Source organism: Sinocyclocheilus rhinocerous, unplaced genomic scaffold (genome assembly GCF_001515625.1).
Source record: "Sinocyclocheilus rhinocerous isolate Xijiao unplaced genomic scaffold, SAMN03320098_v1.1 scaffold988, whole genome shotgun sequence".
Lineage (NCBI taxonomy): Eukaryota > Metazoa > Chordata > Actinopteri > Cypriniformes > Cyprinidae > Sinocyclocheilus > Sinocyclocheilus rhinocerous.
Window position 1 is genome coordinate 1745007 of NW_015650363.1, and position 16117 is coordinate 1761123.

General features: G+C 38.5%; 1 protein-coding gene across 1 annotated transcript; it reads right to left on the reverse strand.

Moving 5' to 3' along the window:
* Positions 1–551: 551 nt before the first annotated feature.
* Positions 552–1817, reverse strand: LOC107711826 (glycosyltransferase family 92 protein F49C12.5-like). Its single transcript, XM_016516869.1, has one exon. The coding sequence runs from the start codon at positions 1815–1817 to the stop codon at positions 552–554; it is 1266 nt and encodes a 421-aa protein (XP_016372355.1).
* Between the last annotated feature and the right edge of the window lie 14300 nt (positions 1818–16117).

A 16117-nucleotide genomic window follows, 5' to 3' on the forward strand; every position in this document is an offset into this window, starting at 1 on the left:
TTGGAGTGCGCATCTGAAAAGTCTGGAGTTTTATGTGGTCGTAAAGACATTCTGCGTCTAAATAAATGCAATTATTGTCAGGAAAAAAAGAGACAGAAGCAGCAGTTGTGAGCGGGGTGGCCAACCTTAGCCCCCCTACGTTAATTGCGTAAAATATTTTGAATGCGTTAAACTGAAAAAAATATTCACCTGCGTTAACGCTCTAATTTTGACAGCACTAAAAATAATACAAAATAATTCATTGTAAATGTAACTTTCCTGATTGGAAACAACTCCAAAAGGAAAGGCTGAGTTAAAACCATAAGTTAATTTGCTGAGTACGAATGAAATCGGATCAGAGACATACATATGCAAGACATCAGTATTTTTTGTGCAAAATGCTGGACCTTTTTAACTTTACTTTGGTCTAAATCGGTTTTGCAATAATTTTGGCAGAGATTATATTTATCAAAAGGCATTCTTTTTTTTCTTTTTTTCTTTTTTTCTTTTTGAAAGCAAAAATTCAGATGTCAAATTTATCAGATCTGCATAACTATAATAAAATCATATCATCAGTGAGGCCTTAACAAACCTGAACGCTTCAAAGTCCGGTCAACATTCGGTATCAGTTTTTGCTTAAAGTCCCACATTCTTTTGTCCACAAACAGTTGCTCTTTAGTAAGATTCACCTGCATTGGATTTCTCACATGTACCATCCTAGACACATGAAATGCTACATGATGAATATATCCATATTTTTGCAATGAGGAATGTACTGAAGTTTTCTGCACCTTCCTTGGGTTGACAATCATCTTTTTGGGATTATCAATGTTCTTTCGATCAGGTTCTCTGTAAATGTGCTCCATGATATTCACACCAGGAATATTATTCCATTCTGCTCGTTTGAACTTCCCACTCTCCTCAAACTGTGTTGTGGGGAATACGTGGCTCTCAAAAAGGAATACACTTACTCTGGGATGAGCAGACTGAAGGTACTTCATAAGAGATGGTAAATTGGCGTGTTTGTAAGGCATGATGATTTCATCAATGTCATTCAGGAGAACATATTTGGATTGGTACATGTGCCTGTAAATGCACTCGTTGAGTGTTGCCAGCTGACCATAATAATGGATGTCACCTTTGTGTTTCTTGAATTTCCAGCCTGATGACGGGTTCAGAAACTGGTCGATAGGCCATGGAACGATCTCCAGCATCCCCTCGGTTTCATAATGTTTTAAGAGTTTTTCCAAGTCTGGTCCACAACTAGTTTTATAGATGACCACATGCTGTACACCCAGAAGCTTGTACATCTCCATTGATTGAGCAAACTGCAGTACATTGTTGTAGTTGCCAAAAAGGGTGGAAATGCAAACTGTGAAGTTATACTTAAAAGTATTCATTCCAACACGATTTTTAATTGGCAGATACTCCGTAACATTGTTGTCTGAATCTTTAGTTGATATAAGGACATGTGTTGCATTTTGCATGTGCCTGCCTTTACAAATCACATCTGAGACGTGAAACGGGAAGCCAAAATGGTCGCGGTGTATCTGGACATCTGTGTGAACAGTTTTGCAGACTTGTTCAGTGCTGCAGTAAACACAGTAAAGTGGCTGAAGATGGTTTCTGCTGATTATGCTGATGACTCGAATGACCCCATCCAGTCTGTGGTCGATGAACGCAGACACCATGAAATGCTCTGAGTCTTTGATGGGCGTAATTGAATTTAAAGCCTCTGTGATTCTGCATGTATTATAGAAAGCATGCTCTGAGTCTTTGATGGACAATGTCGAATTTAAAGCGTCTGGGATTTTTCGTGTATTATAGGAAGCAATCATATATTGGTAAAGAGGATAACTACTCTTGTATGCCAAAATCAGTGTTGAAATAATAGAGAAACATGCTAGAGCAAACATTTTAAATGTGAGTTTATCCATCTGCCCTTTAGTGCCTGTAGAGTAAAATAAAGATGGATGTCAGAAATGTGTAAACCTACGGTGACCGGGAGGGGACATGTTCCCTTTCGAGCTTTCTCTTGACATTGCAGAGCATCCGCTTTGGGAACTTATCTCCTTCCACATTTCCTGAAGTCCTATTGGCTCACGCCAGTCCAATTAACTGGCCAATTGTCGTGAAGTATGCAAATCGCATGCAAATACTGACGAGCTCGAGAGGCAGTATAAAATGCAGTGCATGCGACAATTACGTCAGAATCTTCTCCTTCACGTTGGCTTATGCATCGAGAATGAAGATGACATCCTACTGCAGTATCTGTGCAGGACCTATTGACCCGCCAGACAAACAGGATCACTGCATTGCCTGCCTGTCCAACTGCGCACATTGTGCGGACCTGCGGGCGCGTGTGCTGAGAACTCACCGGAATATGGCTCGTGGCCTTTTCGGGGTGAGGCTCACTGCCGCCAGCGAGCCACTGATGGGCCCCCTTCACCCACCCAGAGGTGAGAGCGACGACTCGGCGCGAAGGCACTGCCCTCCGCAATAACATCGATCCCCAGTCACCTTTTCAGATCACTGTTTCCGCCCCCCTCCACCCGTCGTGGACTTCGTTGCCTTCGGCCAGAAAGGTGATTAGGACTCAATGTCCATCTCGGCATCGGAGAAGGAGGACTGGGCGGAGTCGGAGCGGGATCGTCCTAACAGTGAGGGACCCCCAGACCTCCAAGGGGAGCTTGTCAGGATCATGACTAAGGCTGTCCAGGAGCTTGAGCTCTCCTGGAATCCTCCAGAAGAGCCCACAAAGAGCAAACTTGACTCCTAGTATTTTATATCCAGCCTCCATCAAGCAGATTCGAGGACGTCGGCCCCTTTCTTTCCGGACGTCCACGACAAGCTGGTTAAGGTGGGGTCTGCGCCCCAATCGGCGCGCATCCACTCAGCCACGCAGGCCATCTTCTCCCATGTGGACGGGGCGGAAGCCCACGGGTATGTGTGCATGCCCCCCGTCGAGGAGACTGTCACCACACACCTGTGTCCTGCTTCAGCCAAGACCCTTGGTGCGGATATCAGCCTGCCCTCCAAGCCGTGCAGGATGACGGCCCATCTGGCCAGCAAAGCCTAGTCCTCGGCTGGGGAAGGAGCGTCCGCCCTGCACACCATGGCGGTGCTACAGGTTTTCCAGGCCAAACTCCTGCAGTCCCTGGAGGGCGGGGCCATCACTGCAGACACTATCAATGATCTGCATGCGGCGACAGACTTCGCGTTGATGGCAACGATGCGTGCTGCATAGGCGATCGGCCGATCCTTGGGTTTCATGGTAGTTCTTCAGGGGCACCTATGGTTGAACCTAGCTGACCTCAAGGATGCAGACCGTAAGGTGCTCCTTAATGCACCTATCACTCCCTCCGGCCTCTTTGGTGATGCTGTGGAGTCCATCGTTGAGAGATTCGCGAAGGTTCAAAAGCGCGGCAAAGCTATGAGTCAGGTCATGCCTCGACGCTCGTTCCAGTCGCCTTCCAGATCTAGGTCGTCTTCGGCGACCCGCCCAGCTCAGAGGAGGGAGGAAAGGCCTGCCACAGCAGACCCTCGGCAGGAGCCGGATGTTAGGGGGAAAGTGTGGCCGGTACCCAGGAAGAACGTTTAAAAGCCTTTAACATCAATTGCTATGAAGGAACTATCTCTCAAAACTGCACTTCTTCTCGCCCTCGCTTCGGCTAAGCGCGTAGGGGATTTACACGTGTTTTCTGTGAACAGCAATTGTAATCCCATTGGACCCAGTGACTGCAGCGTCACTCTCCGGCCGAGACGGGGCTACGTGCCTAAATCGCTATCTACTCCCTTCAGAGCGCAGACTGTTTCACTGTCTGCCCTGTCTTCTGAGTCATCGACCTCGCGTGATGCTGACGCTCAGATTTCGGTGTGCCCCGTCAGGGCTTTGATGATTTACATTGACCGTTCAGCCAGCTTTCAGCAATCTGAAGGGCTGGGCTGTGTCAAAACAGAGGCTTTCCCACTGGATTGTGTACGCTATCATGGCTGCTTATATGAGCCAAAGTTTGGAATGCCTCTTGCACATTAGGGCCCACTCAACATGGGCTATCACCTTGTCCTGGGTGTGGTCGAGAGGTATGTCTATTCAGGATATATGCTTTGCAGCCGGCTGGTCTTCTCAGAACACCTTCACTAGTTTTTACAAGCTGGACATTCCGTCCTTTGCATCCCGAATGCTATCGGTGAGTGACTGGTTCACTTTATGCTATCCCTTATGCTAGTGAATAGGCTGCTTAACACTATTATACTCTGTGCAGCCCCCAATGCTATTGTTGTTGCTGTATCTGCTCTGTATTCAGTGCGGGATCTTATTATTTCATGCCAGATATGCAAATTTTGTATACCTGGGTTTTAGACAGTCGTTGGCTTATCTCCGCCTATCAGCTGAGGGCTCGCATGGCAAACATCGTTATTGGTTGAGAATTGTGGGTGTGTTCTATCCCTGCTTGGTGTATAACCTTGTGTGGGCTGATCATAGCCACTCTCACGGCGGAATTGAATACTGTTCCCAAAGCAGATGCTCCGCAATGTCGAGAGAAAGCTTGAAAGGGAACGTCTCCGGTTACTGTCGTAACCTTGGTTCCCTGAGAGCGGGAATGAGACATTGCGGAGATCGCCGTGATCGCTGCTCGATCAGCAGGGCAGCGTTCAGGATCAGATTCTGACGTATTTGTCACGTGCACCACATTTTATACTGCCTCTCGAGCTAGTTAGTATTTGCATGCTATTTGCATACTTTGTGACAATAGACCAGTCAATTGGACTGGCGTGAGCCAATAGGACTTCAGGAAATGTAGAAGGAGTCTCGTTCCCGCTCCGAGGTTACGACAGTAACCGGAGACGTTCGATTCACTTAGTTTTGTCACTTAGTTATGCCACTGCATAATAACTCATGGGAACGTGATAAAATGTCATGGCCACGAGCTATTCATTTGTGGGAACATCATAATAACTCGTGGGAACATGATAAAATCTCGTGGCCACGAGATCATTTTGTCGAGGTAACGACCTGACAAAATTATAAATAAATAAATATATAAATAAATATACAAAGAAATGTTAAAATGTAAAAGTATATAAATATAAAAATAAATATACAAAGAAAAGTAAAAAAAACTAAAATAAATAATTATTTATACTTTTATTTCCTTATTTATGTATATTTGTATTTTTTTCCCCACATTTTTATTTTTTTCTACAAGCTTTGAGGCCACAGTGACGAAATACAAGAAAAGTAGCCTACATGACATGCCTGTTGACTATGGGCAATATGGTCAAAATCTTATATCACGGGTTAAGTCATTTAATATCACCCTAATTGTATGTAGCCTATCCTACGGAACCCATAAAGGGACATGTTGGTGGGAAAAATACGATGTGGGAGGAAAATATATTTTTCAAATCTTTTGCGTTCTCTCGCAAAGATATTTGCGTTCGGACAAACACTTCCTGTTCATAGAGTTTTATTTTGAACTTGGACTCAAGTAAAGAAATACAGTCTTCTTTACTGAAAAATAAAATATTGCAAAAAAAGTCTTCTTAAGGCTCGAAAATAATGAAATCGATAACAAAATTATTTGCCGTGCGTGTTGCTCTCTTTTCTGCTGTCTTTTGTGGGTCTAAATCTATGGAAGCCCGTTTCCGCCACTGAATAAAAAATAACAAAAGGTAATTGCGACTTTTTATCTCACAATTCTGACTTTTTTCTCACAATTGCGAGTTATAAAGTCAGAATTGCGAGATAAAAACTCGCAATTCTGACTTTTTTTCACAGAACTGCGAGTTTATATCTCGCAATTCTGACTTTTTTTCTAGCAATTCTGACTTTGTTTCTCAGAATTGTGAGATATACACTCGCAATTGCGAGTTAAAGTCCAATTTTGAGGGGAGAAAAAGACTGATATGTTCTCAGAATTGCGAGTTTATATCTCACAATTGCGAGAAAAAAAGTCCGAATTGTGAGTTTATATCTCGCAGTTCTGACTTTTTTTTCTCAGAATTGCGACTTTATGTCTCGCAATTGCGAGTTTATATCTCACAATTATGACTTTTTAACTCGCAATTGCGAGTTTATATCACGCAATTCTGAGGGAAAAAAGTCAAAATTGCGAGTTTGTGTCACGCAATTCTGAGAAAAAAAAGTCAGAATTGTGAGATAAAAATTCGCAATTACCTCTTTTATTTTTTATTCAGTGGCGGAAACGGGCTTCCATATAAATCTTTTGCTTGCCAGTTGAAAAGTTTTGCTTGTGAGTGATGAAAGGCCTTTTTCTATTGGTCACTCTCGATTGAAGTGACAGGTTGTCCACGCCCACTTTACGCTTTCCCGCCACTGACGCTGCCACTCTGACAGAAGAGCGAGCAAGGTTGTAGCAATGGCTAGCAACAGGTAGTTTACTGGCTAAGATAACTAATTTAACATCTTAAACTCAGGGACAAGTTAACTTAATTATTCTCTGTTCTTATTATCTCCCATCTAAATACATAGGCTAACGTTAGCGAAGCCCGTCTGTAGTTGGTGATTTCGGCATCTCGCAGGGGCACTTCCGGCGGCATCTCCAGCAACACTGATCTCCAGCAGCCAGGGTCTGTCTCCGGCATCTCTAGCAGCCAGGGACTGCCACTGCATAATTTGATGTATTACTTTTTGTTTTAAAAACTACATTTTAACAAAATAACATTATATATATCACTGCACAGGACTGTCATTTGTAAGCATTTATCATAAATTTTGTTAATAAAGCTCTGATAGCGTGGTAAAGTTAGGTTTGATATGCGCTGTATTTTCGCCTAGGCTGCTTTAGGGACCGTCTGCAAATTTACCCCACAGTACAAAACGAAGTCCCATAATTCATTCAAATTAATGTTTACAGAGCTATAGTAAATGCTTAGTGGGCAAACTGACTGAATATATTTTGCCAACGTCTCGCCTTAGTCATTACTTCCAATATCTCCCTTACCAGGATTGGGCAAAGATACATCAAAATGTATTTTAAAATAAAATACCAAATACCTTAAAGGTGCAGTAGGAGGTCTTGGAAAATGCTAACTTTAGCCTGATAGCACTGAAAGCAAACGTCCCACCCTTCTTGCAATCGCTGTCCAAAGCCACGCCCCCTGAACGCATACGCTCACAGACCAGAATACCAGAGACAACATTACTACAATAGGCTACATCAGCGGTTCCCAATTCCAGTTGTACTTGGAAGTGAAGTAAACTTAAAGGGGTCATATGATGCTATTTTAAAGATCATTATTTTGTGTATTTGGTGTAACAGAATATGTTGACATGCTTTAACCCTTTGACGCGTACGATCACACCGGTGTGATCACTCTAGGCTGGTCCCTGAAGCGTACGATCACACCGGTGTGATTAGAACTTTCAGTGCGTCACGTCATCAACTGCTGAATTTAAATCTGTTTTCGCGCTTTCGGATGCGCTGAGCGCTTGTCATATTATCACAAATATAATATTCAGTGTTTTCAACCATATAATGCTTATTTTAGCTTTCAGACATTTAAATACACATAAGTACTAGCAAAACCATACATTTACAGTTTGTAAAATACACGCTGATGTCTATGGAAACGGCAATAATGATCCTTACAACACTCCAAAGAGAAAGGAAAACTTGAAATCGCATCATATGACCCCTTTAAACGGATTTCCCCTGCTCAGGGAGTAGGGAGCAATGAACACTGTGTAGGGATCATATCGATCGGAACACAGTTCATGCACGTAGCTCTCTTCTAAGGAGCTGGTTATCTGAATCGGGTGTTTTAACTAAGCGAGACATGCAAAATATACAGAGCGAGGACTGGAATTGGGAACCGCTGGGCTACATCATGTGTCATTCACCTGTGAGAAAACTTTTAAAATAGTACAATACAAGGAAGGAAGATCGGGTTGTTGATGTTTGTCTGTCATTCTCGCTCTGTCTGCACAGCGTGCGTGAACGCGCTGATGACGTATCCTGTCTGCGTTAAATGATCAATATATTTTGATTTTAAATGTAGCCAGAAACGTAATCAGAAAGTAGCAACAGAACTTGTCAAGGAGTATTAACCCAACTCCAACCACTGAATCTATTGAGAGCCATAGAAGTACAGAGGACACTTGCACATATACTTATAATAAGTGCAATAGCACCGGGTCATTCTCCATTTGTGGTGGCAAGTGGTGTCCCTCTACTTTACAACAGTTTAAATAAACTTTAAATACCAATAAACCATAAAATGTTTGCATGATTGTATTCTGTAGGGTAAACACAATTTGTGCACTGTTAATAGTTACATTTTTTATTTAAAATACATGTTTAATTGAGTTTGAGAGATTGCATTTGTAACAAAATATGCATGTCCCCGCCATACCTTTTAGAGAGGTATCATGGAATCTAATTGCAACAATATAACATTTTGAACACAAATAAAGTGGTTATATTGTGAATATAGATTTTAATTAACATGTACAATTTTATTAAATTGTTTTAAAAAATACATATTTTGTTATATTTAAGAAAAAAGTTGTGTCCCCCAAATTCATGTCTGTGGTGTTGGAAAGAATGGAAAGAAAAGGACAACAATGGAAAGAAAAGGGGGAATTCTATTTGGAGTACTTCCTGTGAGTAGAGGTCATTGCAGGTGCTGGTTGATCTGAGGGGTGCATGGGGAGTACATTCTTTCTTTTTAAATTTCTTAAAGTTAGCTAAATTTCTGACAATTTCATGTGTCACACTTTATTTTGTGTCTATGGTGTTATGCTGATAACTTGCAGAACTGACATATTTTAATCAAAATTTTGATAAATACATACTTATTAATATTTCCAAAATGTCCCCTGATCTTGAAATCATCATGATGACAGCCTCCATTTGAGAAAAGTCTGGATTTAGGCTGATTTGTCTGTGGTGTGTTACTGTCTGTGATGTTATTGTCTTTCCTGGTAACACCACTAACTCTATGAAGTCTGTGGTGTTATATTACGTCTGTGGTGTTACAATACTTCAAAATGTATCTGGAATTTCTTTTCTTCAGAGCCATTTCATCTTATAATTGAATGTTTTTATACTATAAAGTGTTTTAATTTTTTAGAATAAAGACTATAAATGTACCACTGACCATTTTTCCTGTCTTTTTTTTATGTATATTCAAATTTAAAAAATAAGCTATTCTTCTTTGGCAGAAATAGGGGCCAAGATGAACAATTAAACATTTATTTTAAAAACTGAAATTTAAATGATCAATGAAACTGAATCCTTAAAGTAATTTATTTATTTATTAATTATAACCTAAAGTTGCATATCCCTGCTCATTTTAGAACAAACCAAAATTTTACTTCAAATATTGGTAACACCATAAGTGGCTGTGTCACCAGTGTTTGATTTAAATATTTAAAAATCAAAATATTCTTAAGCTTCTATTTTAATTGATATAGCATATTAAACTAATTTTAAATGCACAACAATACATTTTATTAGAAAAAAACAAGCATTTTTACAAATTGTGACTCTTATTTGCCACCCCAATTGAAGAATGACCCCACCAAGCATCACATTCTATTACTCATTCATCCATGCTTCCTTTTCCACTCCAACGTTCCAATAATTAAATGAACATTCCTGCTCACTAAAAGCTGCACGGATATATTTGCTTACCCCAACAGGCCTATCTATGTAAACCATTTAGAAAAAGTTCAGTCGATACACACATTATATCATCGCCATGATATGTATTGCCATATCACCCAGCCCTAACATGCAGTAATGTTTAAACACATTGGACAAGCTAGTTGATAAAAAAACAACAACAGATTAAAAAACTGAATTATGCCATTTTTCCCCTTGTCAGTGCTCTTTTAATCTTTCATGTTAATTGAAGGCAAATCTGAATGATGCACTATTTTAACTTTAATCAACATGTACAATTGACCATGACATCCTCACCTTATCTTATTCCAGAAAAGTCACTCACCCAATGCTGAATGGAGTTGTACAGCTGCAGCTCATGTGATAAATGTTGGGATTGTGGGGAGGGGGTGTCTGAACTTAATCAGCACACTGATAAAGAGGTTGACTGGCACAAAGTATTTTTCGTATTAAAAATACGAATCTTAAATGTATTTAAATACAAATTACATTTCATTTTTGCCAAAGGCTTTAAAATACAAAATAGTATTTTGTATTTCAAATACATATTTAAAATGTATCTGAAATAGGCCTGCTGCACATCCCTGTCCCTTACTGACCTCGGTCGCTCTGTCAGACTGGCTGTGGCAGCGGCAGTGGCGGGAAAGTGTAGTGGGCGTGGTCGCAAGCAAACTTTTTTTTGCAGTCTTTTATTTTTTTAATTACAAAATAATAAGTTTTACTCTCAAAAACACAGTATGTTTGAATAAAAAAGACAAAAGAAACTCCATAGTGGAGGACCAAATTCAGTATTAATAAAGCATACTATTAACAGACAATCAGAATATGAGCCAGAATATGAACATAATGCACTAAATTGCATGCTCCATTGCACCGAACTAATTTGCTACTCGAGCGCTGTCTTCTGTAGGCGCAGGCACCCAAAGCGCGCACACAGCCGCTTCTCAGACAGCGCACCATTACAGAATGAGTTCACTTTTCATCTTACGGAGCTTGAAAGGCCAATACAATTAAAGTAGTCAAAATGCCCGTTTTGGTGAATGTCCTTGTATAAGCACAGTCTTATCAAAGTTAAAATAAAAAGTTTTAAATGAAAGTAAACTGAGAAAATCTGTTGCGTGTGTCAGATCCATACATCCATACACGCCACCTGCTGTCAGACAGTGGAGTTATATTTTCATTCAGCCTGTCTGCCTTTTTTTGTTCAGACCAATGCGAAAATCGGATCGAATTTTTGTTGTAAATCTTAACTGGTAGATTGAAAACAAGCTAATATGTATTCTAAAAACTTTAGCTAACTTATTACATGGTAGCTCATGAGTCATGGCTGTTAGCAAGACAAATTAACTATATTTGCCTTTTGTCTTTTTGATAATTAGCTGTAAATTCGAGGCACAGTTAGCTTAGTCTTTTGTTCTTCACCATTCACCTCCACACCAAGACAAACACAACTGGAAAGGGAGGTAGGGCTTCACTTCTGCGGCTCTCTGCCTGTCTGTGATGCGCATGTGCCGATCAATGTGCGCTACACTGCTTTGCTGCGCGCGCATAGACGCGGAGGGGAGAAAGGCATCGGAACTCGACAGAGTCTCAACATTTCCCATCCCGACCTGATATTTAGATTTTTTATTTGTTTGGGAAAGCTGTGCGCAAACAGAAACGCACACACGCACTGACGCACACATAATACATATATTAATTTATTAAAAAAATAAACTCCCCAGAAAAAAGGGCACTTTCTCTCGAGGAAGAAAAAGGGCAGGTGCTCAAGCCCCCTTTGATGTCTATGTGTGCACCTGCCTGCTACAGGCAAGCAAAGCGCGAATCCATTATTAAGCCACGTTAAAGGCACAATATGTAATTTTCGCCGCTAGAGGGCGCGTATTCAAAATAAACAAAGAGACAAAGGCGTAGTTTGATGACACCTTGACTGAGTGTGAAATCATGGGAGCAAAATATATAACACTGTTCTAGTGGTTTTTTGGATATTTTAATAAAAAAAATCTTACATATTGTGCCTTTAAGAGTTTTCTTTATAATGTTTTTTTTCCCCTATGGGGAAGAAAACACGTGAAACTTTGCGCGTTCCGTTCATTCTGGGTCCTCTGCTTTCCTGTGCGTAATATAAGCTATTTTATTAATAAACTGTATACCACATTCGGTCTTTTTATATTACCGTCTTCGTCCATTAGCCTTTTTAGTGTTTTCTCCATTTGTCCATAACGGTATGGGGGAGAAAAAGCTTAATGTGCATTAGCGCGTTGCATTCATATTCTGGGCTATTCTGCTTGTTTGTAAATAATATTTTATTATTAATAGTAAAATTATTAATATGGTTATTAATATTAATAGTGTTATTAGTATAAATAGTAATTTGGTCCACCACGTTCACTGTTTTAATACATTAAGACACATTAAGCGTTTCAGAATGTCTCAAAACCATCCCTTGAACTACTGTAGGCCTATTTCTTTACTTAAGTCCAAGTTCAAAATAAAACTCTATGAACCGCTCCATTGTGAACGTACGAAGCTGTATGAAACACTGCAAGCTGTAAAGTAAACAGGAAGTATTCCGAACTCAACTGGTTTTGCGAGAGAACGCAAAAGATTTGAAAATGTATTTCCTTCCACTCCGTATTTTTCCCACCAACATGTCCCTTTAGGGGTTCCATAGCATACATAAAGTAGGCTACATAAAATAAAATAGGCCTACAAAAAATAAATAAATAAATGTATCCATCCCACAGTCTTGTAAGTCCATTAACTGATATTTTATATTATTATTATTATTATTATTATTATTATTAATGGTTATATTTTTATATTCGATGTTATGTAGGCTATTTGATTTATTTCCCCTTCATTTCGATCTCCTAACGTTCTGAATAGTTTTGTAAATAATAGCCTACTGTAAATGCTTGACATGAAATACGGAACATGAGAAGAAAAAACAAGCAATAAAAGAAAAAAAGAAGAAAAAAAAAAACTGTTCAACACTTTGGTTCAAATCCAAGTTTGAAATCCATGCAGAAAATTAATAACGCAAGTTTGCAAACATGAAGGAAGCTGGAGAGTGTAGTGGTTGTCGTCAGACACCAGGACAGGTGGATAAGCAGCCGTGACTTGTCTTTAGAACAGCTTACTAAACCAGTCAATCTTGAAGTGCAACGCTTAAAAAGTCAAGTCAATCTCCGCAATGCAACCAGACATCACTCACAGGAAGCAACAGTTTGACAAGCGGCTGTCTTTCCACTTCAAACGGTAATCCAATTTTACTCTCACTACTGCAAACCTTACTGATGATGCATCTCTTTCAGGTATGACACATTTCCTTATATCCTTCTTACTTCCCCAGTTAATTGAAACACTCCACCCAATCCTTTGAATCTGCCCTACGCCAGAGCACCCTGAGGATACCTGAAGACTCTCCCCTCCCTGGAGCAGAGCATCTTGGAGCCATGCCATATGTGTTCCTCGCAGATGAGGCATTCCCATTGTGCCGTAACATCCTTCATTCTTACCCTGGACACAACACTAGAGAAAGGAGTAAATAATAGCCTACTGTAAATGCTTGACATGTCAATAAAGCTTTGATTATGCTGTATGACTGGAATTTTTACTAGAAGTGCAGTTTAAAGGTTGAATTTAACATATATTTCATTTTATTTCGGCTAATTAATAGACTATAATTATAAATTTGTAAATGAAAACACAACACGCTCATTTATCGTCACACACGGGCGTAAATACAAACATAAAGTCAAAACTGTATAGGCATAAATGTCAGGCATTTACAGTAGGCTATTTGCAAAACATATGGTAGCATAGGCTATTAATAATAATTATACAGAACGTTAATTAGGTAAAGCGATTCACGAATTAAAAGGGGAAATGCAAAAATAAATTTATAAATAGCCCTAACCAGTTAATGTATAGCCTAATAATATTATTAAATTAGGTACAGTTTAATAACAACAACAATAATAATAATATACAAATATGAACTAAAACGCGATCAGTTAACGAATTTACAAGACTGCGGGATGGATAAAAAAGTTTTATCCATCTCTGATAATCGCAGGTTGTCACGCAGGTTTGTTTACGCATTAAACTCGTGGCCACGAGAAATGGATGTTGTTCCCTCGATCGAGGCCACGACATTTGATCACGTTCCCACGAGTTAAAACTACGTGAACCGAACATGCCCCCTCCAAAACTGTTACATCTATGAATTCTTTCTGTCCGCAAGGCCTATAAACTTTCAAACTTGATGCTTTTTAAACTTTCTTTAAGAAATTTTAAACATTCTAAGGTTGCCTTAGTTTTTCCTTTAATCAGACTTCACATTTAAATTTAAATTCTGCATATTTTCTGCTACATCAGTTCAAATTCTGCAACTGATACAGAATTGACAAAGGCTTTTTAAATTAAGCTCTGAATGACGCACAACACAGATGCTGTTAATGCATCCTAAATTGAATTGAAATGTCAATATTCCTTTAACCTGTTCACTGACATCATCTTGGCCTTTTTTATATGTTTAAACATGTAAACAATACATTCACACCCATGAATACAGTTAGGTGTGCTGCTTTAATGAAGCATTTGTAGCAATATAAGTGATTTTAAATATTTAGCAATAGTGACATATGCCATATAAAACTGTTATATATCATAATTTATGCACAACACAGATGCTGTTAATTCATCCTAAATTGAATTGAAATGTCAATATTCCTTTAACCTGTTCACTGACATCATCTTGGCCTTTTTATATATGTTTAAACATGTAAACAATACATTCACACCCATAAATACAGTTAGGTGTGCTGCTTTAATGAAGCATTTGTAGCAATATAAGTGATTTTAAATATTTAGCAATAGTGACATATGCCATATAAAACTGTTATATATCATAATTTAAATATGATCTCAGTTAGAGCCATCACCACCATGTTAAAGACATCCTGCATTTGTCACAAAAACAGCACATTCAGCAAAGAGCTAAAAAAAATCATGACCATTCCTGCCAAATAGAATATAGTAAAATAAGATAGAAGTAGATACATTACCTTTTGTCATAATATAGCATAATTGCCTTAAAGAACAGGTATATATATGTATAATTCTGCCTGGAAAATTTAAAAGGAGAAAACATTGAAAACAGTACCTGTGTTAACAATATAACAGGAACTTAAGATATCACATACTTATCGAAGGCAGCTGTCATAAATATCGACTTTGCCTTGGAACAGCCCACTACATTTGATTATCAGCACACAGTAGTGTATATGTGGACTATGTTCTACACAAAATTGTGTGATACTGAGCATTGTGTGTAATTTTTAGAGACTGATTCAAAATGCAAAAATGCTAAATCAGAAGTTGAACTCTTTTTGTTTGAAATATGTATGTATGTGTTAATAATTCTTGTTTTAAGCAAGTTGTGCTGTTGTTGTAGACCCTGCATCCTCATATGAGGACATTATATTTTAGTGAATTTCTCTGAGACTATACATGTCACATTATATATAATGAGAAAACCTGTCTGTGGCCATTTTACACACATTTTGCATGAAGAAAAATGGTATATCAAATCATTCTGTTATAACATAGTTGAGAATTATCTTTATACAAAGTTTGGTGAAAAAAAATTCTGAAAACTAAAAATGTATTGGTGATTTAAAAAAAAATCAATTGTTTTTGCCTATCCATGTTCATTCATGTCTTTTTATTTTATTTATTTTTAAGAAATTGAGCCCCGATGTCCTCTACCAAGGACATAGCATAACTTATGAATGAAATATCATTAAAAAAAAAAAAATTTTGTTTACATTTTTTTTAATGCTCTAAACAATGTAATGGCATCAAAAAATAAAAAAATTTTCCTAAAATGTTTTGCCGGGTCTTAAGAGGATACTGCCGCGTTTAGAGACTTTGACCTCAAAGAGAACAACACACATAATCTTCTGTTTCACTGAGTGAGGATTGTGAAAGGGAGCACTAAACAAGGGACAGTGCTAAATTAAACCTGAACCTGTTTATTTTTTGTCTCTACACATTGTTGGTCTTATTGTACACAAATAATCAATGCATGTTAAGAACAAAAAAGTTTTGCTTTTTTTTGTATTAAAGATAAATAAATAATAACAATTGTTTTGCATCTTGACTGTTGAATATTGTGTTTCATTCAAATATTAATATTATAGAAGAAAAAGGAGTTTCCTAATGTCGTTGACTTTTTTAAATAGGTCAAATTACTTTTTCTCAAAGCGGTTATAAATCATAATCATATCCATAGCGCCCATGCTCCCGAAGTGTACTGCAGTAAAATGTAAATTATTAACAGAAAAAAAAGAAAAATCAACACTTCTGGTTGGTAATATGCATATAAAAATAGACAAAAATCAGGTGTTGCTTATAAACAAAATAATGTACAATATTTAAACTGATGTCAGTGTTTTCATGTTATAACAGCACTCCTA

Bases quoted from the DNA above. Each gene is read 5' to 3' on its own strand.
- LOC107711826 (XM_016516869.1), bottom strand. From the start codon at position 1,817: ATGATTGCTTCCTATAATACACGAAAAATCCCAGACGCTTTAAATTCG.